This window comes from Aulonocara stuartgranti, assembly GCF_965226115.1.
Source record: "Aulonocara stuartgranti genome assembly, chromosome: 3".
NCBI lineage: Eukaryota > Metazoa > Chordata > Actinopteri > Cichliformes > Cichlidae > Aulonocara > Aulonocara stuartgranti.
The window spans coordinates 8,748,742-8,775,120 of NC_138941.1; the positions used below are offsets into that span (position 1 = coordinate 8,748,742).

The 26,379-nt window shown below is 41.2% G+C and overlaps 1 protein-coding gene across 1 annotated transcript in view; it reads left to right on the forward strand.

Annotated features, from left to right (window-relative positions):
* Positions 1-3,633: 3,633 nt before the first annotated feature.
* Positions 3,634-26,379, forward strand: part of LOC309697214 (uncharacterized protein) — a 27,300-nt gene continuing 4,554 nt past the window's right edge. The window contains exons 1-11 of the mRNA XM_082518948.1: positions 3,634-3,759; positions 4,717-4,837; positions 4,922-5,020; positions 5,090-5,203; positions 7,400-7,478; positions 9,458-9,662; positions 9,814-11,593; positions 12,785-12,958; positions 13,172-13,345; positions 13,522-13,695; positions 19,015-19,188. Of these exons, the coding sequence (XP_082375074.1) occupies positions 4,749-4,837; positions 4,922-5,020; positions 5,090-5,203; positions 7,400-7,478; positions 9,458-9,662; positions 9,814-11,593; positions 12,785-12,958; positions 13,172-13,345; positions 13,522-13,695; positions 19,015-19,188 (3,062 nt within the window). The 5' untranslated portion in view covers positions 3,634-3,759; positions 4,717-4,748. The remainder of the gene's footprint in view (positions 3,760-4,716; positions 4,838-4,921; positions 5,021-5,089; positions 5,204-7,399; positions 7,479-9,457; positions 9,663-9,813; positions 11,594-12,784; positions 12,959-13,171; positions 13,346-13,521; positions 13,696-19,014; positions 19,189-26,379) is intronic.

The window sequence follows — 26,379 nt, forward strand, 5'->3', positions numbered from 1 at the left end:
TTAAAGTAGACGTGTGAACACACTAATAAACACAAAGGGACACAACTACTACTGCATGATGGAAAGCTGAAGTATTACACAGCTTTATGAACCTCCTGTTATCCTGGTAGACGAGTACAGCAATAAATCTTTTACTTGAACATCTTCTGGCTCCAATAAGCTTTGAAATGTGACCATGAAGTTAGAGACACACTGACTGAAACCCACAGCTGTGACTGTGGATCACATCCACACACAGTGTAGCTGCTGTCTCTGTGTGAGCCTTTGCACTGCTGCTCGCAGCACCGTTATATCACTCAGCGCTCGCTGCTGTTATTGAATCCACTTTTTACTGTCCGTGCAATCAAGCTCCTCTGCAGAGCTAGAAAATATCTTCGAACCAGTTTATGTGTTAGGGGATCCTTTGCAGCTGTGACTGTTGCCTCTGTTTTTGTCCTTTGGTTCCTGGGAGCCTTTTACATTTCCATCAGCAACAAATATCTGAACAGGCTTTATTGTAGGAAATACAGGAGTAAATAGTTGTCATTATTTATTAGATGTTGTTAAAGATGATCAGATGCTTGTTTAGTTTAATGCTGTGGCTTCAGTCAGCATCACTGTGCTGTATAGTTTTATTTTTCTGATCCTTCTGTTAAAGTTGCTGAATAAAAGCTGGTTGGTCTGCACCTCACCTCTGCCTCGAGCCTCCTTCTTTAAAGCAGCAGAGGCTCTTCATTCAGGTATCACAGCTCGAGTTGTTCTGCAGGAGACCCAGAGTACTGTCCTTGGTCCATAATGACATTAATCCTCAAAAATAGTTCTGGCATAATAATTGTGCACACAGTGTAAAACTGAAGAAGCTTCTCAGATGAAATGTCTTCAAGAAACTTAAAAAAGTCCAGACACTTTTGTTTCTGAGCTTCTTAATTCAATTCAATTTTATTTATATAAATCACAACAACAGTCGCCTCAAAGCGCTTTATGTTGTACAGTAGATCGCACAATTATAGATACAGAGAAAAACCCAACAATCATATGACCCCCTATGAGCAGCACTTTGGCGACAGTGGGAAGGAAAAACTCCCTTTTAACAGGAAGAAACCTCCAGCAGAACCAGGCTCAGGGAGGGGCGGGGCCATCTGCTGTGATTGGTTTGGGTGAGAGAAGGAAGACAGGATAAAGACATGCTGTGGAAGAGAGACAGATGAACCGCTGAGTGTTGTCCCGTCGAGGTGGCTCTTCTATGTTGTGCATTTATGGCACCAAACCACAAATGCAAAGGAAGAAAGGGTCGAGGCTGATTGGTGTATGTGCCCATGAGTGTACACGGGTGTTTCTCTGTGTTAGTGACAGTCTGACAGAAGGCTGCATCCCTCAGCCTCATGTGGGCTGTGTAGCCCCTTTACCACTGCAGTGAGAGCTCAGACCTGTTTCTGGTGGGTGGTGGACTCCTCCAGGGCTTCCCCTGATTCCCCTTCTGCCACAGAAGACTGTGGCCTCAGAAACTCATATCTGCTTTTTGCAAATGAAGTGAACCTGTTGGCTTCATCAGCAGGGGCGGATCTAGAAGGGTGGCATGGGGTGGCAAGTGCCACCCTAAAATGATCCCTTGCCACCCCAAGTGCCACCCCAGTTTTGCATATGACAGTGTTGTTTATTAAAATAAGTTTAACAGTTTGAGCGTAGTTACAGTCAGCAGTGAATATAAATGCTAGAACTGGATATATTCCATAGTGTCCCCCCCTCCACATTAACAAATGGTTCAGCCCATAGCAGGACCGGCTTTCTTCTTGTTTTCAGCAGCAAGCGATGCTTATGATTGTGCCAGAGCACATTTTGAACAACACCATGGGAATTTCTGATTTTACACAGGTGGGTGGATGTTACACTGTGGAAATGAAGGAAGGTGAGTGCTATTTTAAATGGTTGTAGAAAATGAAAAAACAGCAGGTGTATTGGCTGCATTTTTAGATAAATAGTTGTATCTGTTTACAAAATGTACAATTTATATTTGCATTTCAAGTTATAAACATTTACCCAACACGTCTGTGGTTTTTTTACAGTAAAAAATACTGCTAGGATTTTAGGTTCTTTGTGTGATTTCAGATCAGTAATAGTTACATTAATAGTAATAGTAATACTAATGCAGTATGTCAGTGAAAAAACAACTAAATTCAGTTGAGCTGAAAAGATACAAACAAAGCAAGAGGAGGAAAAAATAAAATGAAACAATCTGAGGGTGAAATACAAACGTAAACTCAAAGGAGTCACAAATGTCCGGTTGTGTTTCAGACCTCAGAGGGTGAATCCAACAAATCATGAAAAATGAGGTTTACATGTTTGTTCATGACAGTGCAGATTTCTGACATTTTGTGTCATTTAAGCTGCAACAATGTGACTGTTTTCTAACAAAAACAGTGAAACTTAAGTTAGACTTGTGTTTGTAAATGAAGCGCCCCATGTTGTGTAGCTTTCTGGAGTTTATACTTATTGGGCTACATATGTATTTAATATACAGGCTGTACAGTACATAACATCAAAACTCACATGTTTCATGTAACTAAAGTGTGTAATCATGTGGGTACAGACAATAATTAAGTTATAGACTATATTTATATGAAAAACGTGCATACTTACTGCATTTGAATCATTTTAACCACATGTAACCACCTGCATATGTGTTTGGGGGGAAAAGGCTTTGATTTTGCCACCCTAAGAAAATTTCTCTAGAGCCGCCCCTGACCATTTCACAGGATTTGCATTTAAAGATGCAACAAGACTAAAATGGTTAGAGTCAGGAGGTCAAAGGTCAGGGCTCCTGTGGGTCTGAGGGCGGCCTCACGCTGGAGAAGGATGAAGGAGTCTGACCTGAGCCAGTGTTTGACATGAACACATCAGCACTGCTGTCAGTGAGCCTAACGACAGCCGTTAGCATCATTTCAGTGTTTCAGTCATAAAAACACTTCCTGTCACTGTGGTGGTTACAGTGACATCATGCAGTTTGTGCTTTGACCTCCAGAGGGCGACAAATCAGCACAGACAGAGAGCTCCATTCAAACTTTGCTGCCATCAGGAATAATTCTTCAAATATAATCATCAGTGTTTGAGCAGTTATGATATCAGGGACAATCTAGACATGTGTGACAATACTGAACATGTCACATGACACACCTCAAACATCATGTGATCCACTCTCAGTCTGCACTTTCATTCATGACTTCAACAGGTTGAAATGAGCTTTGAAGAAACATTCAGTGAAATAAATCTTTCATGGATTCATGTGAGCAGCAGGTGAACTTTGTACCAACAACATCTTCAATAACAGAGTCTGAATGAAGCTCAGGTGTTGATGCTGCTCACTGATTGGACGCTTGCTTTCAGCTCTGCTCTCAGTCTTTACTGCACAGGTGAAGGTAGAAAGTGTGACTGGATCTATAGACTGGAAACAGAGAAACATGCTGAACATTTGAAGCTTTGCAGCAGAAATGTTCATGTTACAAATACAGCAGAGCTGATCTGGGATCAGTGTGTTCACACCTGCAGCTACAACAAGGTTTCATGTCTCCACACGTCAGCATGTGAACTTTACTCTGACTCAGTCTGAGCAGTCAGACGGCATATTTTTAAAGTTAACACATCAGCACACACAGAGCTGAGCCCCTCCCACCTGTGCTGAGTTTCAGGTGGAGCCCCGCCTCCTTCCAGGAAGCAGCTCACCTGTGTGTCCGTGTTTAGTGTCCAGGTGTGGAGTGGAGCTTGTTGTTGGTGTGTGAAGAAACTGTAAGTTTGCTTTGTTTCCTCCTTTAACAGTTTGTCTTTAGGAACTTTACTGTTTGTTCAGCTCGTGTTTGATTTCTTCACACAACAAACTGTGTGTGTTTGTATTTCCGGTCTCTCCATTAAAGTCAGTGTGTAATGTTTCCTGGCTAACATCAGCTGTGTGCAGCTTAGTTCAGCACAAATCTGCCGCTCCATAGTTCACGGTAACGGACTCACAGCTGGACCAACGAGGCCGAGTGTGTCCGCCACTCTGAGCTACGTTCGTGTTTGTGTACTTGTAGTTTGTACTTTGAGTTCACTCAGAGCCCACAGAGGACGCAGCGTACGTGATGACGTCACAGCCCTTTACCTCCTTTACTGTCACTGTGATTAATATTTACACACGAGACACCTGCAGAGCTCTGACGCTAAGCTAGCACACAGCATGCTAACACTAAGCTAACGCTAAGCTAACACTAAGAGTTCTTACAGACACGAGTTAAAAAGCTGCTTTTAGTGTGTGATCAGAGTCCAGGACTGAGAGCAGCAGCAGAGCTGATGGATGATGAATTACTGGATGGAAGAAGCTTCTCATTAGCAGTGAATCAGTGTGTGTGCAGTTCTCTGCAAACTCAGCAGGAAGAATTAGTGTGAAGCTTTAACTCTGCTGATCCTCTTTGAATCCTGGATCAGCTGAAATGTTTAAAATGTTGTTCACACGTGTTGGACTGACTGAAGCTTCCAGTCACAGTGAATCAGTGTGTGTCAGTGAATGCATCGTGTGTGCTTCAGGCTCCATCTAGTGGACTGATAGCAGAGCAGCTGATGGCAGCTTCCTCTGCCTCACACTGCTGTCTGACTGCATCCAGCTGACACTGAGATGAAGCAGGAAAGAAGCAGCTGATATTTGGACAGCACACATGATGAAAGGAGGATTTCAGCTGATGTGCACATGAATGATTTGTGTTTCCTCTGCAGGTAGAAAGTGTGTGTGAGCTGAATTGAGCAGCATGGATCAGTGTGAGGACAGAGAGGAGGGAGTCCCTCCCTCTAAAAGCACTCTGTGTGGGGAACATGAGAGCCAGACCAAAGCTCAGAGGTGAGATGACCATCTCTAACTGTCCATGACTCTTCTCCATGTCACAGCTCAGCACTCACATCACTGCTGCATCATTATTCACAGGAACCCGCCTGGACCTCCACCCAGCTCTGTGTCCTGTGAAAGTAACTCAGTCAAAGATGCCATTAAGAGATTTGAGCAAAGACAGTCAGCTGAGAAAAGGTAAGCTAACACCAATAATATCAGCTGATATGTGATGAGAATTTTACTGAAGATTTATAACTTTTTCAGGATCCATCAGAGACTCAAACCTGGACCTCCACCCAGCTCTGTGTCCTTACAGAGTGACGGGTCTAAAGGTCTTCCCATTTATTTTAAAGTCCAGCCTGTGTCTGCTGCAGAGAGGTGAGCTGTTAGCAACATGAACTCTTTGATTAAACTGCTTGATGTTGTTGGATATAAACTACAAACACGTCGTTCCCTCAGTCCCATTTAAACTGTCTTTTAAAACAAGCCTTTGGTTTCTAAACAACTGAAAACCCACTTCAGCAAACAGGAAGTGATCAGAGCGTCCGTCCACTTCCTGTCAGGCCCTGCAAACATTTCATATTGAAGAAAAGTAGTTGACATCTCACATTTTTACTCCACCACATTCAACCATTTTGACATTTTACAGCATGAAACTCTTGTCACATGACTCCTGTTATGTTATAGAGTCATGTGACCACCAGGGAGGGATTTGTATGGATGAAACACATTCAAATCAATCTGATTCATCAATGGAAACATTTTTGGTGTAAATGCAGCAACACTGAAAACGCTGAAGATAAAAACACAACAGATGAAATATGAACACATCGAGGCTTTGAATACACGTGTGTGTGTTTGAGACACAGAGATAAATGGATTGTGTGTCTGTCCTATTGCTGCATGAGGGTTTTATTGTAGATTTTGTGCGTGTACACTTTTGACCACGAAGGTGTTGAAAGGGCGTAAAACAGTTGGAGGCACCAGAGTGAACACTAGTGCTGTCAGTAGATTAAAACATGACTAATTAATGACACAATCTTCTGTCATTAATCCTGATTAATCACAATTACTTGATCAATAGCTGCAGTTACATTTTTCCAACTTTATATTTAAGCCTGTAACAGACGTTTACACCATATAATGAAGTCAATGCAGAATAAACACAAAGAATGTTAAACGCTTCAATTCAAAGAGACTTTGAATAGTTTTCAGTCTTTAACTCAGCTTCTCTGCTGTAAATACAACTTTGTAACAAACATATATACTAAAAGCTAAGTGTGCACTAATATATAATCATATATAATCTATATTACTGCTGTTAATGAAAATGTTTAATCAGACTCATCACAGGGTTACTGTGGATTCATTTGGATTAATCACCATTAAACATCAATTTTAATGTAAACGAATCAAAGTTCATTTCATGAGCAAACAGACTCGAGAGAAAAGGGCAAATTTACACACTTAACATGTTTATTGAACATGTAAACATTGATTAACCTCCTGAATGAGCCGACCCCCCCCAGGGACAGTCCTGCATGCTAATGATGGGCTCTGCTCTGTACCTGCAGGATTCTGTCAGCCACAAACTCCTCAGCTGATCCTGAATCTGAGCCCATCTGTCAAACCATCATTTTCTTCACAGGTCTGTGGAGGTGGCACTGATCCTGCAGCAGTCTAACACTCTCTGTCACTCTTCTTCAAGTCTTTGACACGAGGAACCAAAACTATGTTATTAACAACACTAACAGGTCTGCAGTTTGTCCACTTGGCAGTTGTGTCATCAGTGCTTTGCATCGTTGTGATATTTTAAGCTGGAAGTGCTTCGGTGAAAAGAAAATTCCTTCTGTCACGATGTGCAGAATCCTTCATGTTGGTCGGCTGGTCCGTCTTGTTATTTTTTTAATGCTCAAACTTAGAGTAGAGTTACCTTTGCACACGTGCAGATGTGCTGCACATCTGCACGTGTGCAAAGGTAACTCTACTCGGACAAACTGCTCGAAGTGCGTTGATAGAAACATTTCAGGGATTTTGAGTCGTTCTGCTCTCCAGATGTGTCGTGTTAAAGGTTTTTATCATGTTAATCATGTTAACAGATGAACCCCTAACCCTAACCCTACATGTTAATTTTGACAGCACTGGTAAATCCTTTTTAATGTTCTTCTGTCAGATCATTGATTAGACTCGACTCCAAATACGAGACTCGGAAAACTCAAATGAAAACTCAAATCAAAGCAATGAGAAAAGGACTTCTTGTGTTAGAATGAAAACATATGGAAGTGGTCAGGTTTCAAACACTCGATGAATCTGCTGCACAGTTACATTCAGGGACCTTTGGCCTCCTGAGAGCATTAGTTGATGGTTCATCACAGTTTTCTCAAAGTTTCCTCTGAGCTTCTGCAGCATCATCACTTCCATCACTGATGAAAGAAAGTTCATAGAAAACAGAAAATATATCTTCAGAATCTGAGAGTCTAAAACTTGACAGACTTGATTCAGATGAAGTTATTTGAGCAGAAACTCCTGGATCTTTATCCTGTGTTGATCTAATCCTTCATGGTTCCTCCACAGAGTGGACCAGCAGAGCTCAGAGGTTCCCAGTGGTCAGTCTGCCCAGCAGCATCAAACACAGCTGGACTCCATATTTATGGTCTGTACATGTACAACAACTACTTTATTATTAATAATAATGCATTTATTTATAGGTCCCTTTCAGAACACCAAGGACTCTGTGGACTAAATGACCAAAAGAAACAAACTTTGAAATCAGACGGTGCAAATGTGATCACAGGGAAACGTTTCAAACATCGAGGCTTTAAACAGAAACCAAAGTGAAACAGTTTGTAGTCGAGATCAGTGGGAATGAAGCTGAATAACTGTTTCTTCAATAACTATGAGCTCTTAAAAAACAAAAACTAGCTGAAAGTCTGGCTGCTCTTATGAAAAGTACAGAGAAATTATGGGTCGCTCAACACTTGTGCACAATATAAGAGTTGAAATAAATCTAAAGAATAACTCAAAATCCTACAATCATACTGATAAAGTCATCTACAGCTAACTATCCAAGTGGATTTGTTTAAGACAGCTCCATCTGCTGGTGGCCCTCTGCAGGTGCATGAAAGGGGCGTGTTTATAGTGAAAGTAGTAGAGAAAGTAAACCCCACGGGAAGGAGGAGGACTCTCAGCGGCTTCCAGCTCATATTCAGACATTTGACTTCTCACTGAAAGCAGCAAGTTTGAGTGTCTGTACCTTAGTTAGAAGAGATAACATGTCAGTAGTAATTAGAGTTGATTGAGCAATGCTGTCCTTGTAATGTAGTTTATGATTTTTATGGACAAGTCCAGTTTTTCTGTAGAGCCTCTCAAGTTGGTGACAGCAGCAGTGGAAGTTCACGTGTAAACCAGAGCAGCAAATCAGGTCCAAATGTGTTGTTCACAGTGAGTGGGATCATCATTGGCTGCTATGTTAACCTCCTGCAGCAGGATGTCTTTGGTCAGAGAATGGATAGATCACTAAGTCATTGTTGAGTTTAGGGAGACAGTAGACAGTTGGAGGAGGTTCAGCCAGTTGACACACAGTAGATAAAATAACTGAAGGCAGGAGCAGACACCTGTATGACTTTCCACCTCTCACATAGATTATTTCCCTGGGCAGCGCCACAGGGCTGGTAGATGTAAACAAAGCTGGAGGAGAGGATTTATTCATCTGAGAAAAGTCACAGAGTTGTGTCTTGATGCTCAATCATCCAGGTACGTAAATCCCAAAAAGCTTGATTCTGTTCATCTGGATGTTTTCAGTGGGAGAAACGTTTCATCATCATCAGGTGACTTCTTCAGTCTCAGCTGACTGCAGGTTTCAATCTCATAAACAGGACATTTGTATGACTGAAACCAGCCCACTGAAGGAACAATGGGCTGGGAGGTCAGTTCATTGATCATTGGTACGCATATTGTCAGGACCATTGATCAATGGTTGTTGATCAATGGTCATGAGTCCAGTTCACAGAGAGCTGGGGAATGGCTGCAATCACAGCATGTAAGATGGTGACAGTTGTACCCTTAGGCCCCTCCTCCATTCAGAGATGGTCTTTCCTTTTCACATAAATGGCCTCCTTGACTCCGCCCTCAAACCAGCGTTCACATTTACTCAGGACCTTCTTGATGTGAAGTTCTTCTGCTTCGCTGGCTGCTGTGTCTGTGGGGATGGTGTTTGTTCTGTGTTGTAGTGTCCTGATGACGCCCAGTTTGTGCCCCAGTGGATGATGAGAGTCAAACCTTAAATACTGATCTGTATGTGTAAACAGAGTGAACCTTTAAGACCAGTTGTCTGTACGATCAACTCAGTCACCTGAAACATCTCCAAGTTTCTGGCTTTGATTCTCAACCTGTTGGTAGTTCAGCTCTGAACACCAGTGAAATGTTTCTCCCACTGAAATCGCTGCATTCATATGAACAGCATCAACGTTTTGGGATCATGGAGTTGTGGACAAAGTCTCAGTTAATCAGATAAAGTCAAACCTATAATTGGTAAAGAGTTCGTGGATGATATGCCCCTTGATGGTAAAGAAGTGGATGTTGTGTGGACTAAAGTTCAGAGTGGTGGGTCATTCATAAAGTATTCTGTTCCAGCTGCTGGAGGACAACATCATCACTTTTGTGAAGAACGAGCTGAAGAAGATCCAGAAGGCTCTGAATCCAAATAAGCCCCAGTGCTTGGAGTTTCAGAGGGAGGATGATGAGCAGAGGAGAAACAGCAGAGAGGCATTTGTGAAGATCACAGTGGACTTCCTGAGGAGAATGAAGCAGGAGGAGCTGGCTGACCGTCTGCAGAGACGTAAGAGGATTTATCTAAAGGTTTAAGCTGCTGGATAAATGAGACACTTGTGACACCAGTGTGTTCAGTCATTTCTCAGTGGGTCAGAAATTGTCATCAGCATTTTGTAAAATATGATTGTTAAAGTTGTATTTTTATTATTATTATTCAGAACTTCCAGCTGCTGTTTGTCATCGTAACCTTAAATCCACCCTGAAGAAGAAGTTCCAGTGTGTGTTTGAGGGCATCGCTAAAGCAGGAAACCCAACCCTCCTGAATCAGATCTACACAGAGCTCTACATCACAGAGGGAGGGACTGCAGAGGTCAATGATGAACATGAGGTCAGACAGATTGAAACAGCATCCAGGAAACCAGACAGACCAGAAACAACCATCAGACAAGAAGACATCTTTAAAGCCTCACCTGGAAGAGATGAACCAATCAGAACAGTGCTGACAAAGGGAGTGGCTGGCATTGGGAAAACAGTCTTAACACAGAAATACAGCCTGGACTGGGCTGAAGACAAAGCCAACCAGGACATCCAGTTCATATTTCCTTTCACTTTCAGAGAGCTGAATGTGCTGAAAGAGGAAAAGTTCAGCTTGGTGGGACTTGTTCATCACTTCTTTACTGAAACCAAAGAAGCAGGAATCTGCAGCTTTGAAGACTTCCAGGTTGTGTTCATCTTTGATGGTCTGGATGAGTGTCGACTTCCTCTGGACTTCCACAAAACTACAATCCTAACTGACCCTAGAAAGTCCACCTCAGTGGATGTGCTGCTGATAAACCTCATCAGGGGGAAACTGCTTCCCTCTGCTCGCCTCTGGATAACCACACGACCTGCAGCAGCCAATCAGATCCCTCCTGACTGTGTTGGCATGGTGACAGAGGTCAGAGGGTTCACTGACCCACAGAAGGAGGAGTACTTCAGGAAGAGGTTCAGAGATGAGGAGCAGGCCAGCAGCATCATCTCCCACATCAAGACATCACGAAGCCTCCACATCATGTGCCACATCCCAGTCTTCTGCTGGATCACTGCTACAGTTCTGGAGGATGTGCTGGAAACCAGAGAGGGAGGACAGCTGCCCAAGACCCTGACTGAGATGTACATCCACTTCCTTGTGGTTCAGGCCAAAGTGAAGAAGGTCAAGTATTATGGAGGAGCTGAGACAGATCCACACTGGAGTCCAGAGAGCAGGAAGATGATGGAGTCTCTGGGAAAACTGGCTTTTGATCAGCTGCAGAAAGGAAACCTGATCTTCTATGAATCAGACCTGACAGAGTGTGGCATCGATATCAGAGCAGCCTCAGTGTACTCAGGAGTGTTCACACAGATCTTTAAAGAGGAGAGAGGACTGTACCAGGACAAGGTGTTCTGCTTCATCCATCTGAGTGTTCAGGAGTTTCTGGCTGCTCTTCATGTCCATCTGACCTTCATCAACTCTGGACTCAATCTGCTGGAACAACAACAAACAACCTCCTGGTGGTTTAAACCATCTCTCCACCAGAGTGCTGTGAACAAGGCCTTAGAGAGTCCAAATGGACACCTGGACTTGTTCCTCCGCTTCCTCCTGGGTCTTTCCCTGCAGACCAATCAGACTCTCCTACGAGCCCTGATGACACAGACAGGAAGTAGCTCACAGACCAATCAGGAAACAGTCCAGTACATCAAGGAGAAGCTCAGTGAGAATCTGTCTGCAGAGAAAAGCATCAATCTGATCCACTGTCTGAATGAACTGAATGATCGTTCTCTAGTGGAGGAGATCCAACAATACAGGACTTCAGGAAGTCTCTCCACAGGTAAACTGTCTCCTGCTCAGTGCTCAGCTCTGACCTTCATCTTACTGTCATCAGAAGAAGATCTGGATGAGTTTGACTTTAAGAAATACTCTGCTTCAGAGGAGGCTCTTCTGAGAATGCTGCCAGTGGTCAAAGCCTCCAACAAAGCTCTGTAAGTAAACATGTTGTCATCGCTTCATTGTTAAAATCATGGGAAATAAATCAGAAATGCTGAGTTCAAAGAGCACTGTAACATTTTTTTAAAATAGTAAATTAAATGATCATCAGTCACTCGGTAAATATATGGTAGTTTTAATGTTTCACTCCAGCATTTCTAAAACACACTTTGTTCTGTAACTCTTATCAAAGGACAATCCAGACCCAGCCAATAAGAACATGAGCTCTGATGCTTCAGCCCCTCTGACAGGTTTATTATCCTCAGCTTGTTCATTTGTCTCCAACTCCAGGAGTTTGGTTGTTTTATTCTAAAGCACAAACTTCACCTGCCAGACTTCACCTACATCTTTTTCTGATGTTCATAATTTAAGTTCAAGTTTGTATCTCACTTTCAGTGCACACCCTCCCTTTTTAAATATAAATCTCTGCTGTGCTGTCATGTTTTCATCCCGTATGGAGGGAGAAACTCGGTCTTCATTACTGAAATTGCCTCTAAGGTCGTGTTTCTTGTCAGTAACCATATGTAACTGTAAGGCTTCCATAACCAGTGTTATCACAGAATTACAGTGGGTTCACTCTGGGTCCTCTACAGTTTCTTCCCACTGTCCACAGACATGCAGTTAGGTTACCTGGTGATCTAAACTTCATGCAGGTGTGAGTGAGAGTGGTTGTCTGTCCCTCTGTGGGCTTAGTGGAAGAGACTGGATGGATCTCTGCTTTGTCTTTGATATATCCTGACAGCAAACATTCTCCATGAAGTCTGCATTTCAGCTCATCTCCTTTATACACACCTTTAACAGGAAGAGTTTTATACAGCTAGTGTTTAAAATCAAGTGTTATTCACAATACACAGGTAATGAGCATGATTATTGAATTACTAAAATTTTCTAAAATAATTGTTTTAGTTAATATTGTATGACAGTGTACACAGAATTATTAGCTCAGTAGGCAGAGTGGTCGCCCCATGATCATAAGGTCAGGGGTCGAATCCACCGAATAGTTACCTTGTGGTACCCCTGAGCAAGGTACCATCAAGGTACCAATCATGTGCACTGGACTGGTAGCACTCATAGTCTCATAGGTTTAAATAATTTTTTTAAAAAAAGGGTTCAACATATAAACAAATTTAATTTGATCACATATATTGTTTGTTTTTTTTGTTTTGTTTTTTTCCTTTCTCTCACAGACTGAGCAGCTGTAACGTCTCAGAGAAAGGCTGTGAAAATTTGCTGTCAGTGGTAAGCTCCCAGTCCTGTAGTCTGAGAGAGCTGGACCTGAGTACCAACAGCCTGAAGGCTTCAGCAGTAAAGCTTCTGTCTGCTGCAGTGGAGAGTCCACATGCCAAACTGAATGTTCTGAGGTCAGATCAATTTGTATTATGTTTAGTTCTGTTTGTTTATGTGTTTGATGTTTGTTTTTGTTTATATCTTTATCCAGTTATCCTTGTCTCATAGCATTTTTATTCATTTCAAAGTTAAACAGAAGTTTTACTAACCTGCTCAGCACAAGACAATAAGCTATTGCACCTTGATTACACTTTAACAACAATCTTTATTCATGTTTTTATCTTCAGACTTAACATCTGTGAACTCTCAGAGGAAAACTGTGAAGCTCTGTCCTCAGTTCTCAGCTCGCAGTCCTCTAGTCTGACAGAGCTGGACCTGAGTATCAGAATGCTACAGGATTCAGGAGTGAAGCCTCTGTCTGCTGGACTACAACGTTTAAACTGTAAACTGAATACTCTGAGGTCAGATCAGAAAACATTTAGTTTTTAGAATTATTAATTAAAGTTCATACATATGATGTTGTATCTTAGTATGTTTATGTTTCCTTTAAAAATAGAAAGTCAACATTTAATGTTGTGAAATGTATTAACAAACTCTACATGAGTACTTGTTTTATAGATTGTCTTTTATTTTTCAGACTGAGTGGCTGTAACCTGTCAGAGAGAAGCTGTGAAGCTCTGTCCTCAGTCCTCAGCTCCCAGTCCTCCAGTCTGAGAGAGCTGGACCTGAGTAACTCTGACCTGCAGGATTCAGGAGTGAAGCTTCTGTCCGCTGGACTAAAGAGTTCACAGTGTGCAGTGGAAACTCTCAGGTCAGGATTCAAACTTTTCCACAGATGATCATTTGAAATGTGATTTATATTATTGTATAAACAGGTAACTTTTACAGCTGTCAAGTGAACTTTTATTTACATTTGAGTGGATAATCGGACTCTGAATTACTAAAAGTTGTTATAGTCATGTCTTTGTTTATTTAAAAAAATACTTCATGCACTGCCTAATTTAAAGATTTAGGCTCCTTTGGGCCCATAATATATATATTTGATTTCTTTGTGAATGAAATTAGGAGGATATTGGCGACTGCTGATTGGCTCGCTGTTTGTTTTTTATTCACAGTACTTACTTAATTTTAAAGGCTGATTTCTCAAAATGAGATGTTTATCTTTTCTTCTACAACACGTGGAGCCACCAAATCTTCTTGCTTGATTTATTCATTACAGTTTGATTTAAAGAATATTAGACTCGTAACATAATAAATATATTTATTTCACTTCTTCTTGAGAGAAAGAAAGGGATGACTGGGTGAGCTCCAGTGGTTCATCCCAGCAGAGAGAGCGGCACACTGGGCTGCAAATGATCACAGTAGTAATGGCCATAGTTTGATAAAACAGGCAGTCTTACCCTGTAGATAATACAGGGTTCTGGTGCCGATGTGGGGGAGGGGAGTCGCCCGGTACTAACTACATACTACTAACTACCTCATCCAGATGTCTTCCCTACTAAACCTGATAAGAAGTAACTGCAGTAGCCTTATAGGTCAAATCAGTTTCACCTGTTAAAGTTAGCTCCACTATTAATTAGGGGTGGGGGAAAAAATCGATACTGTGTAGTATCGTGATATTTTGTTTGCTAATAATGTATCGATACAGGGACAGCAGAAATCGATATTTTGTTACAAACAATTTTTTCTCTGAAGTCAACATGCTCTGGAGTCAGAGCATGTTGACTTCAGAGCATGTTGATCCTTTTTCTGAGCAACAATCCTGACATTCCTTCACTGTCCAAATGTGTTTAACTTTTTTTTTGGCAGCAATAAACATGACAGTTTACTTATTTTAATTTAAGACATGTTTAATTTTAATTAAGTTTGAAACTTTTTTATTTAATGTAAAATTATATATTTTTTTAAATTTACTTTCAAATTCTTCAGTTGCTGAAGGGGCTGCATAGTTTTCATAAATTGCATAGTTCAGAATAGCTATAATTGTACCAGATGGTTGCATTCAGTTAAGTTGGACTAGACTGTAATACAAACCGTTCAGTTTGTCAACAATAAAACTGACTGAAATGAGAGAAAGACTGAGTGTGAGACTTTGATATTAGATAAAATGAATATTGATAAAGTTTACCTTTATGTGCAGAATTTAAATATCGCAAAATATTTTAAAAAATCGCAATAATATCGTATCGTGCGTTAAGTATTGTGATAATATCGTATCGCGAGTTGTATGGTGATTCCCACCTCTACTATTAATGGTGTCACTTGTTATTTCTGGGATGAGTTTAGTAGCCTGAACAGCTGCTTAAAGGAAAGTAATTAAATAATAAAAATAACCTAAGTCCGGGGGAACCTGCAAGAGCTGTTTGCACAAAGAATAATGCTCAGACTTTGAGGTTTTATCGTTTTACACAAGGTTTAAAAATGAATGTCCACAATTGAATTGCAGAAATTGTTATTGAGCTAATACTGATGTAGTTGTTATCTTTGGTAAGGAGAGGTTGGAGGAAGGATGAGCACAGTCAGGCCTAAAGATGCTCTTAATAATAATAATGGATTGCATTTATATAGCGCTTTTCGAGACCCTCAAAGACCCTTTACAATCCCACTACAGGGAGTGCAGAATTATTAGGCAAGTTGTATTTTTGAGGAATAATTTTATTATTGAACAACAACCATGTTCTCAATGAACCCAAAAAACTCATTAATATCAAAGCTGAATGTTTTTGGAAGTAGTTTTTAGTTTGTTTTTAGTTTTAGCTATTTTAGGGGGATATCTGTGTGTGCAGGTGACTATTACTGTGCATAATTATTAGGCAACTTAACAAAAAACAAATATATACCCATTTCATTTATTTATTTTTACCAGTGACACCAATATAACATCTCCACATTCACAAATATACATTTCTGACATTCAAAAACAAAACAAAAACAAATCAGCGACCAATATAGCCACCTTTCTTTGCAAGGACACTCAAAAGCCTGCCATCCATGGATTCTGTCAGTGTTTTGATCTGTTCACCATCAACATTGCGTGCAGCAGCAACCACAGCCTCCCAGACACTGTTCAGAGAGGTGTACTGTTTTCCCTCCTTGTAAATCTCACATTTGATGATGGACCACAGGTTCTCAATGGGGTTCAGATCAGGTGAACAAGGAGGCCATGTCATTAGTTTTTCTTCTTTTATACCCTTTCTTGCAGCCACGCTGTGGAGTACTTGGACGCGTGTGATGGAGCATTGTCCTGCATGAAAATCATGTTTTTCTTGAAGGATGCAGACTTCTTCCTGTACCACTGCTTGAAGAAGGTGTCTTCCAGAAACTGGCAGTAGGACTGGGAGTTGAGCTTGACTCCATCCTCAACCCGAAAAGGCCCCACAAGCTCATCTTTGATGATACCAGCCCAAACCAGTACTCCACCTCCACCTTGCTGGCGTCTGAGTGGGACTGGAGCTCTCTGCCCTTTACCAATCCAGCCACGGGCCCATCCATCTGGCCCATCAAGACTCACTCTCATTTCATCAGTCCATAAAACCTTAGAAAAACCAGTCTTGAGATATTTCTTGGCCCAGTCTTGACGTTTCAGCTTGTGTGTCTTGTTCAGTGGTGGTCGTCTTTCAGCCTTTCTTACCTTGGCCATGTCTCTGAGTATTGCACACCTTGTGCTCTTGGGCACTCCAGTGATGTTGCAGCTCCAAAATATGGCCAAACTGGTGGCAAGTGGCATCTTGGCAGCTGCACGCTTGACTTTTCTCAGTTCATGGGCAGTTATTTTGTGCCTTGGTTTTTCCACACGCTTCTTGCGACCCTGTTGACTATTTTGAATGAAACGCTTGATTGTTCGATGATCACGCTTCAGAAGCTTTGCAATTTTGAGACTGCTGCATCCCTCTGCAAGATATCTCACTATTTTTGACTTTTCTGAGCCTGTCAAGTCCTTCTTTTGACCCATTTTGCCAAAGGAAAGGACGTTACCTAATAATTATGCACACCTGATATAGGGTGTTGATGTCATTAGACCACACCCCTTCTCATTACAGAGATGCACATCACCTAATATGCTTAATTGGTAGTAGGCTTTCGAGCCTATACAGCTTGGAGTAAGACAACATGCATGAAGAGGATGATGTGGACAAAATACTCATTTGCCTAATAATTCTGCACTCCCTGTATTCATTCACTCTCACATTCACACACTGGTGGAGGTAAGCTACAGTTGTAGTGGTAGGTTAGGTTTTGCCCAAGGACAAAATGACCAAGACAGAGAGAGCTGGCTCATCAGACAGACAAGCTCATCTTGTAACCTACTGGTTCGCTGGTCAGCACACCAGCTGACTAGCGAACCGGCTAACTAGCACACCAGCTAACTAGCACACCGGCTAAATAGCAAATCAGCTAACTAGCAGACCAGCTAACGGCAGCCACAAGCTGAAGGACGATTAAATGTAGTGGAGATATCAGAGATGACACTGGTGTGTCCGATTCACTCTTTAGCACTCTGGTCACTCCGGTGTGTCAGCCAGAACACCACTGAAGGCCAAATGATCCCAGCATGTGGAATAAAGAGCTTAAGGTTTGGTTTGAGACACTTTATTCTTTCACTGATTGATTCTTGCGGCTGTGAACATGTGTGTGGTTTCTTACAAAAAGGAAGTACACAATACAAATACATGACAAATAAGATGAATAGATAAGTTACATATCCAGTTATATGTACGTACATCAGTATAGCTAATATAGCCATATATAAGGACAAAGATCACAGCACTATAATGCAGTAATGTTAAACACAAAGGTGTATATCTACATAAATCTGTCCTATCAGTGATCAGGGTACTGTAGTATACTTCCACTACATAAACTATAGAAACTAAACGACATTAGTGTGACTTTAAGTTACCATCAGTACAGACGAACTGATGGTAGTTGTACAAAATAAAGGCATTGCAATTATTGTGAAGGGCTTCCGGTTAAACTAAGATCAGCTGATTACCTCATAACAAATTGTTTGCTATAGAACGCAGCTCCCACTCTTCATTAATATCATGTACTGTAACTCCCAAGTAACCATGGTTACCCAGCCACGCCCAGTAGTCTCCAGAGAGACCAACAGCTGGTGCACGTTGTAACGCCGTGGCTTTCGTAGTCTCTCCTTTTTCTACAGCTCATGTGTTCTTCTTGTGATGGTGCGTCTTGAGGGAGGCTCATACATGCCGTCATTTGTTGATCCTAAGAACGTTCCTCAGACCGACTTCTTCAACAACACTAATCGGCCTGCAGTTTGTAGCTACTCACTTCACTGTGGCGTTTGTTAGCTTGTCTTTCTTTGGTTTTATCCTGACTCCTCCCACAAGCTGATCCTACGTAGTCTGCCCAAGCCTCCCACCTCTGTTTGTTTGGGTGGTTTGTTTGCTGCCATCAACAGCGTGTAATGCATTTAAGTGATACTTCAGACATGAAGTACTGCGACAATAAAAAACTCAACTTTGCTTAAAAATAACTTTAGTTGTATCAACACTGCCCTCTGGAATAATTAGACTTTGGTGACAAACTGATGTGATCTCCATGTTTCCTTTGTTGGACTGTGGGCGAGTGTCAGAACTGAATGTACTGAGTAACATGTGGAGTTTAAATATGTGTCAGTTCCAGTTTTAGAGCTCTAAAGTGCAGCTATCATGTTAGGAATATGTTAGGAATAGACAGGAACACTGAGCACACTGAGGTCAAATCTTTATTTATCCAGTTCATCTGTAGGCTGAGCTCAGTCCATCCATTTAGTGAAATGATGTTTAAAGGTCTCCTTGTTCTGTGAGCGTGCACAGATCCTGAAGCAGAAAGCCTGGGTTAACAGAGAAATGATCATCACTGTGATGATGCTCACCATCTCTGACTGGGATTTGAGGTTTTGTCAAAGCAGCAAAGAAAGCCTGGCTATGTTGGACTGGGTGTGGCAGCAGCTCCCAGTTTGAGTTCAGGAGACAGACACCCTCTCTACTTTGACGATCAGCTTCAAACTTTCCTTTTTGATAAAACTTATAGTTAGAGCTGGATCAGGTGACCCTGAACCATCACTTAGTTATGCTGCTATAGAGATGGATAACAGATGGATTGTTGTTTTGTGTGTCTGCAGTCTGTCAGGCTGTCTGATCACAGAGGAAGGCTGTACTTCTCTGGCCTCAGCTCTGACCTCCAACCCCTCCCATCTGAGAGAGCTGGACCTGAGCTACAATCACCCAGGTCCCTCAGGAATGAAGCTTCTGTCGGCTGGACTGAAGGATCCAGGCTGGAGACTGGACACTCTCAGGTATGGAGAGAATGTCTGATATAGGAGGAAGAGCTGGAATCATTTCCTGTGTCTTTCACTCACTTCCTGTTTGTTTCCTGCAGATGAGACATGAACAATCACACATGCAGGAATATTTTCAGGGACAGACACACTAGTCTAGCTGGATAGTACATGGATATTTATGTAGGGGTCTTCAAGGAGTCTGTTTGCAGGAACATTAATGATAACTGATAAGTCATGTTGAGAGTTTCATTAAAAGTAGACTTACAGTTAGGTAATATTTGGACAGAGACAACATTTTGTAACTTTAGATACAAGTATCAGCCATGTGTGTGTTTCCCATGCTGTATGTCCACAGTCACAGTGACAGTCAGTGACACTGACAGAAGGATGAAACAAGGCTGTGAATCATTTCAGTCTGTGTGTGTGACAAAGAGGCAGACAGGAGCAGCTAACATTTGGAAATGGAAGCTTACTGGAAACACTACATTCACGGCTGAATTCACAATAGATTTGTTCTCAAGTGCACATTTAGCAGCTAATGCTAATACTGTTTTCCCTTTGCTTTCTACAGCAGCTATTGCTAAGTAGGCCACTTTGCTCCGCTAAGGATTTGTGTGACCATGATGGAGACTCTGATAAGCTAATGCTGCTAAGCTAATGCTGTTTATGGGCCCTGTTAGAATCAATATTTCATTCTCATTCTGTTGTTTGAGAACAATATTAACGTTTCACATCATTATAACACAAGAGAAAAGGGTATTGGCATTAGCTACTAGTAGGGTTGCCAACTCCCTGAAAAATAAATAAGGGACACCTCGTGGCAAGGGCCGGGCGACCCAATTGTCTTCACCCTTCCCAGTGTGGTGAATTTTCTAGCTCTTTTTTTGTGTGTGAAATTATTTTTTTAACCATTTGACTTGAAGTTGATTTAAGTAGATGCATATTCTATTCTTTGTGATATGAACACATGTGAAACAAATGATCATTTAGCCATTTATTTTTAGCTCAAAATGACAACATTAACACATAAAACAGGTCTCCTTCTTAAACAGAAGCCTGTCATGCTTAACTTTTGAGAATATAAGTAAATCTTTCTTTAAAAGAACTCTGTCGTGCTTAACTTAAAATAATAGAAAACAATAGAAAGAAAAATATTCTTGTAACAGTGCACATTTAGTGCATTTAGTACAATTGGCTTCAGTTGAGGTATTATTTCAGCTTTTCTAATGCTAATCAGCTGCTCCTGTTTGTAAACCCGCTTGTTCCCATGATTACGCATCTTAACTCATCATCATTATTCATCTATGTATTACTTTTATGTATTAGTCATCTATTTGTTGTAATCATCTATCCTTGCAGTTGTTTATTACACAAAATAAATTATATTATCACACTTCTGGCCACATAGCGCTGATATTCACTGCACATGCCCATATTAACTTTTTCCAGCCAGGTGTTTTCCTTTTCCCATTCTTCCCTTTCTCTGAGGGGAACAAACATTGCTGCTCTAATGCTGGGCTCACACTGTGCGGTTTTAGGCCCATTTTGAGCCGATTTTTGAGTGATCGGACCGATTTTGGCCTTCATCGTGCATCGTGTAGTATACGTGGGGTAATGAGAAGTGATTAACACCTCACGACCAGCTCCCGATCATCAATCGCTCGTGAGGGTCTCACCACAGCCGCTCACACTGCTCGCGCGCAAACACGTAAACGTTGGTGTAAAAGACGGAGCAGCACGGCTGTGCAGCCTGTGATCTGGACACAAGCGATGGAGGCACAACTTGTAGAACTTTGGAAAGCTCATCCGAGCCTTTTCGATGTGGCATCACAAAATTATCACGACCACAACAACCGTGAAAATAGTTGGATTTACATTGCTGCTCAGTCACAGCTGCCCGATCAATGTTTTTCATTAGCAATTTAGCAAAGTTGATGGTGGTGTGTGTGTCTGTGTGAGTGTAAGACGGAGAGAGAGAGCGCGACAGATTTTCTGTTATAACCTTCATTTTATGGAGGCACAGTGTGAGCACTCAGGTCGCATCAGAGCATCGGGCGGTATAGTGTGAGACCTGCATCGTGACCTACCAACTGCGAGTCAATCGTGCAGTTTGAGCAGGAGCTGAATAACGTGACTGAAAAAAATCGCATTGTCTGCCCAGCTTTAGGTTTACTGTCGTCCGAGACTTGCACCGCAGTGTCTGCGTTTGTTTCCCTGTTGGCCATGTTTCTTGTTGTGGTCATTTGTTGTCTTCCGGTATTTTCTCCGTAAGCGACCTTTCCTCGACCAATGAGATGAGTGGTAATCTGAATTGTCATACTCGTAAGTGTGCTGTCAGCTCATTGGTCACAAAGCAGGAGAGGGGCTGGGAATTATGTTTTCAAACAAAGCGTTAATTCCATTAAAAGTTATAGACTACTTTTGATTCTCACTGTATTACGGGACAAAGTGCGTCCCTTATTAGCTCAATACGGGACGTGTACTTTTGTTTCGAAATACGGGACGATTCCGTATTTTAAGGGACGGTTGGCAACCCTAGCTACTAGTGCTTATTCACCTCAAATTACCTTTAGCTGCTAATGGCAGCCTACTTAGCATTAACTCCTCACTAATATAATGCTAATTTACATCAAATTAGCATTAACTGCTCATATTGTTATAAGGAAAGAGAAAACGGTATTAGCATTTGCTGCTAATAATTATTCACCCCTAATTAGAATAAGCCGCTAAAAGCAGCCAACTTAGCATTAATTCCTCACTTTGTTGTTACCCAACGGAAAAGAGTATTAGTATTAGCTACTATCATTTTTAATAAGTAAGAGAAAACAGTATTAGCAGTAGCGCATAATGCTAATTCACGTCAACGTAGTATTAGTTAATAATGGCAGCCTACTTAGCATTAACTGCTCACTAATATAATGCTAATTCGCATCAAATTAGCATTAGCTGCTCAAGTTGTTATAAGGAAAAAGAGAAAACGGTATTAGTATTAGCTGCTAATAATTATTCACCCCTAATTAGAGTTAGCCCCTAATGGCAGTCTACTTAGCATTAACTCCTGACATTGTTATAATGCAGGGGAAAAGAGTTACCATTATCGGATAATGCTAATTCTCATCAAATTAGCATTAGTTAATAACGGTAGACTTCATATCATTAGCTGCTGTCATTCTTACAAAGCAAACAGTATGAGCATTAGCTGTTAATCCTTTTTCATCTAAAATTAGAATTAGCCACTAATGGCGTATTGTTAAAAAGTAAGAAAAAACATTGTTAGCATAAGCGGATAATGCTAATTCATCTCAAATTAGTATTAGCTAATAATGGCACCTGCTTAGCATTAGCTGGTCACATTGTTATAAGGCAAGAAAATGTGGTATTAGCATTAGCTGCCAATTTCTGTTTACCTAAAATTAGCATTAGCCACTAATGGTAGCCTATAGCAAAAACTTCTTAATGCTAAGTAGGTTTAACTGAAATTAAAGTAGTGTTAGCATTAGCTGCTGATATTGTTAAAGGTAAGATAAAACATTGCTAGCAGCAGCGGATAATGCTAACACACATAATAATTAGCATTACCTAATAATGGCAGCCTTCTTAGCATTAGCTGCTCATATTGTTATAATGCAAGGGAAAAGAGTTGGCAAAAACAGTGTTAGCATTAGTGGATAATGCTAATTCACCTAAATTAGCATTAGCTAATAATGGCTACGTACTTAGCATTACCTACTAATATTGATATAAAGCAAGAAAATATGGTATTAGCATTAGCTTCTAATGCTTTCTCATCTAAAATTAGAATTAGCCACTAATGGCATCCTATTTAGCATTAACTCTTCACATCGCAAGGGAAAAATTAGAATTCAATTAAAAAAAAAAAGTGTTCACATTAGCTACTTGTATTGTTAAAAAGTAAGAAAAAACATTGTTAGCATAAGGGGATAATGCTAATTCACCTCAAATTAGTATTAGCTAATAACGGCAACCTACATAGCATTAGCTGGTCACATTGTTATAAAGCAAGAAAATATGGTATTAGCATTATCTGCCAATTCCTATTCACCTAAAATTAGCATTACCTGCTAATGGCAGTCTACTTAGCATTAACTCCTCACTAATGTGATGCTAATTCACATTAAATTAGCTTTAGCATTAGCTGCTAGCATCAGCCTACCTAGCACTAGCTGCTCACATTGTTAAAAGGGAAGAGAATACGATATTAGCATTAGCTGGTAATATTTATTCACCCCTAATTAGAATTAGCCACTAATGGCAGCATACTTAGCGTTAACTCCTCACATCGTTGTAATGCAAATGAGGCTAACTTGCATTAAATTAGACTGCTGTTATTAGCTAATGCTATTTAGCAGTAGCTGCTCACATTGTTATAAAGCAAAGGAAAACGATATGAGCATTAGGTTCTAATGCGTATTTGCCTTAAATTAGACGTAGGTGCTAATGGCAGCCTACTTAGCATTAGCAGCTCAGATGTTATAATGCTAGGAAAAAGAGTGTTAGCATTAGCCGTTCACATTGTTATAAAGTTAAGGGAAATAGTGTTAGCATTAGCTACTCACATTTTTAAAAAAAGTAAGTGTTAGCATTAGTGCATAATGCTAATTCATGTCAAATTAGCATTAGTTAATAACGGCAGCCTATTTAGCATTAGCAGATAATGTTGACCTTGGCCCACTGGAAAAGTTAAGAACTAAAGATTTAGGAGTGTTTCTCGATAGCTCTTTCTCGTTTGAGGAACAAATGAATTCTGTTATTAAAACCAGCTGTAAGGTTTATATTGTTGATTGTCATTTATGCTTAGAAATATTTACTCATATATGCTTAGAGTTGTATAATCGATTGCATAATGATAGAGGTTTGATCCTGAGTAGTCTGTAAAGACTCTGTGTGCCTTCCAGAGTGCTCTGGCATGCACACACCACTTGGGGCCATGAGAGAGGTCGTACCCTCTCTTACTGATTTATGGTGTAGGACAGGGGTCTCAAACTCAATTTAGCTGGGGGCCGCTGCAGGCAGAGTCTGGGTGAGGCTGGGCCGCATTAGGTTTTCCACAAGAAAGGCATGGTTAAAAAATTCCAATCTTCTCAAATCTCTTTATTTTTATTTTTTAACACAAAATATGAAAAATAAATAAACAAATTAAGAATTAATAAGAAAATAAATCAATCTGTAATACATAAATAAAATAATAATAAGATATTTTTAGTCAGTGAACTTGTGTGTTTCTTTCAGTCTTCTATATCTGCTGTATTTAGATTGAAATGTCTGTATTAACAGTTCTATAACCTTCTTCTGAACATGAATGGAACACTGTAGAAAATGAACTGTTCTTCTGAACATGGCTTCTCTTGCCTACTCCTTGCTGCTAGAGACCTGGCAGCGTTTCCTCTCGCATAGCCGAGCCAGATTTGGCCTGAGGGAGGAAGCAGTTGCGACCCTCAGTAAGTCTTGAAGATGATCATCCGTAAGTCTGGACCTGTACTTGGACTTATTGAAGTTCAAAGTGGAGAAGAGCTTTTGGCACAAGTATGTGCTACCAAAAAGGCACATGGTCCGCTTGAACATTCGGGAAAGCCGAGGGAAACTAGGGCTCAAGTCTCTCAAAAATTGTCCAAGCTTGTCTGCTTTTCCACTCACCTCCCTGAACTTTGCTTTGAGTTCAGAGTTGCACTGCAGCTCAATGAGCTCCATTTGAAGCACAGAAGGGGCATCTTGCACATCAAAGGAGAAGGGGTCCGCAAAAATGTGAAAGGTGGCTCTGTGTGTCTTGAAGTCAGCAAATCTGGGATCAAATTCCTCCTGTAGCCTCAAAATGACATCAACATACTCGTCAGCACTGAATGGTGTGCCTGCATCCACGAGTGCCTTGCATGCTGGGAAATGGCAAAGGTTTGTCTGAGAGAGCTGAGCTTTCCAGAGCGCCAGTTTTGTGGAGAATGCTCTCACGTTGTCATAGGCAGCACTGACAAGTTGCCCCTGGCCTTGTAACGTCTTGTTCAGTACATTAAGCTCATGTGTCATATCAACAAGAAAAGCTGAGTCCATGAGCCATTTGGGATCAGTTAGCACAGGAACACTAACTCCATCCTTCTCCATGAAGGCTTCACTTCTGCTCTCAACTCAAAAAGTCTCTTTAATACATTTCCCCTGCTGAGCCAACGTACCTCAGTGAAGTCGAGCACATCCCCATATTCTGACTCCATTTCCTCTAAAAAAGCACAGAACCTTCGGTGCTTTAAGCCCCTGGATCTGATTTGGTTGATGCATTTCACAACAATAGACATCACATTGTCAAACTTCAGGCATTTGCTGCAAAGGACCTGCTGATGGATGATGCAGTGCAGAGCAATGGCCTCCTCCACGCCTTCCTCTTCCAGTTTGTTTTGTGCCACCAGTCCATTTTCCCTCCCTGTCATTGATGGCGCTCCATCTGTTGTTATTCCAACAAACCTCTTCCATGGCAAACCAACATTCTCAATGGCATCACACAGCTTGTAAATATCTGCTGAGCGGTGGTCTGGCCATGCATTGGAATTACTGTGAGCAGCTCCTCCATCACTTCAAAACTGTCATCAACACCACGGACATACATTGGGAGCTGGGCAGTGTCGGTGATGTCTGTGGTCTCATCAAGAGCGACTGAGTATACACTGAAACATTTGGCTTTCTCACACAGTTGGTCATAAATGTCACTTGACAGGTCAGAAATGCGATCTGCTGCGGTGTTGGCAGAAAGGCTGATGTTGCTAAACTGACCTTTCTTTCCCGGACAGACTATATTTGCAGCCTGCAATATGCACTTTTAGACAAATGCACCTTCTGTGAATGGCTTCCCTGCTTTAGCAATCATCTCACTAACCACGTGGCTCCGACTGCTGCATTATTCTCTTTGGTTGCTTTCTTGGAGAAATCTTGCTGCCTCAGTAGATCTGTTTTAAGACTGGCAACCCGGTTCGCTCTCTCGTCTCCCTGGTATTTTGCATCCAGCTCAGCATGTCTAGTTGTGTAATGACGTTTCAAATTGTATTCCTTGTGCAGCGCAACTTTCTCTGTGCAAATAAGACAGGTCGGGGTGCCCCTGTGCTCAACAAAGAAATATTGCATTTCCCACTTTTCCTGAAATTGTCGGTGCTCATCACCAACCTTTCTCTTCACCGCAGGCTTTGAAAAAGACATGTTTGGGGCTAT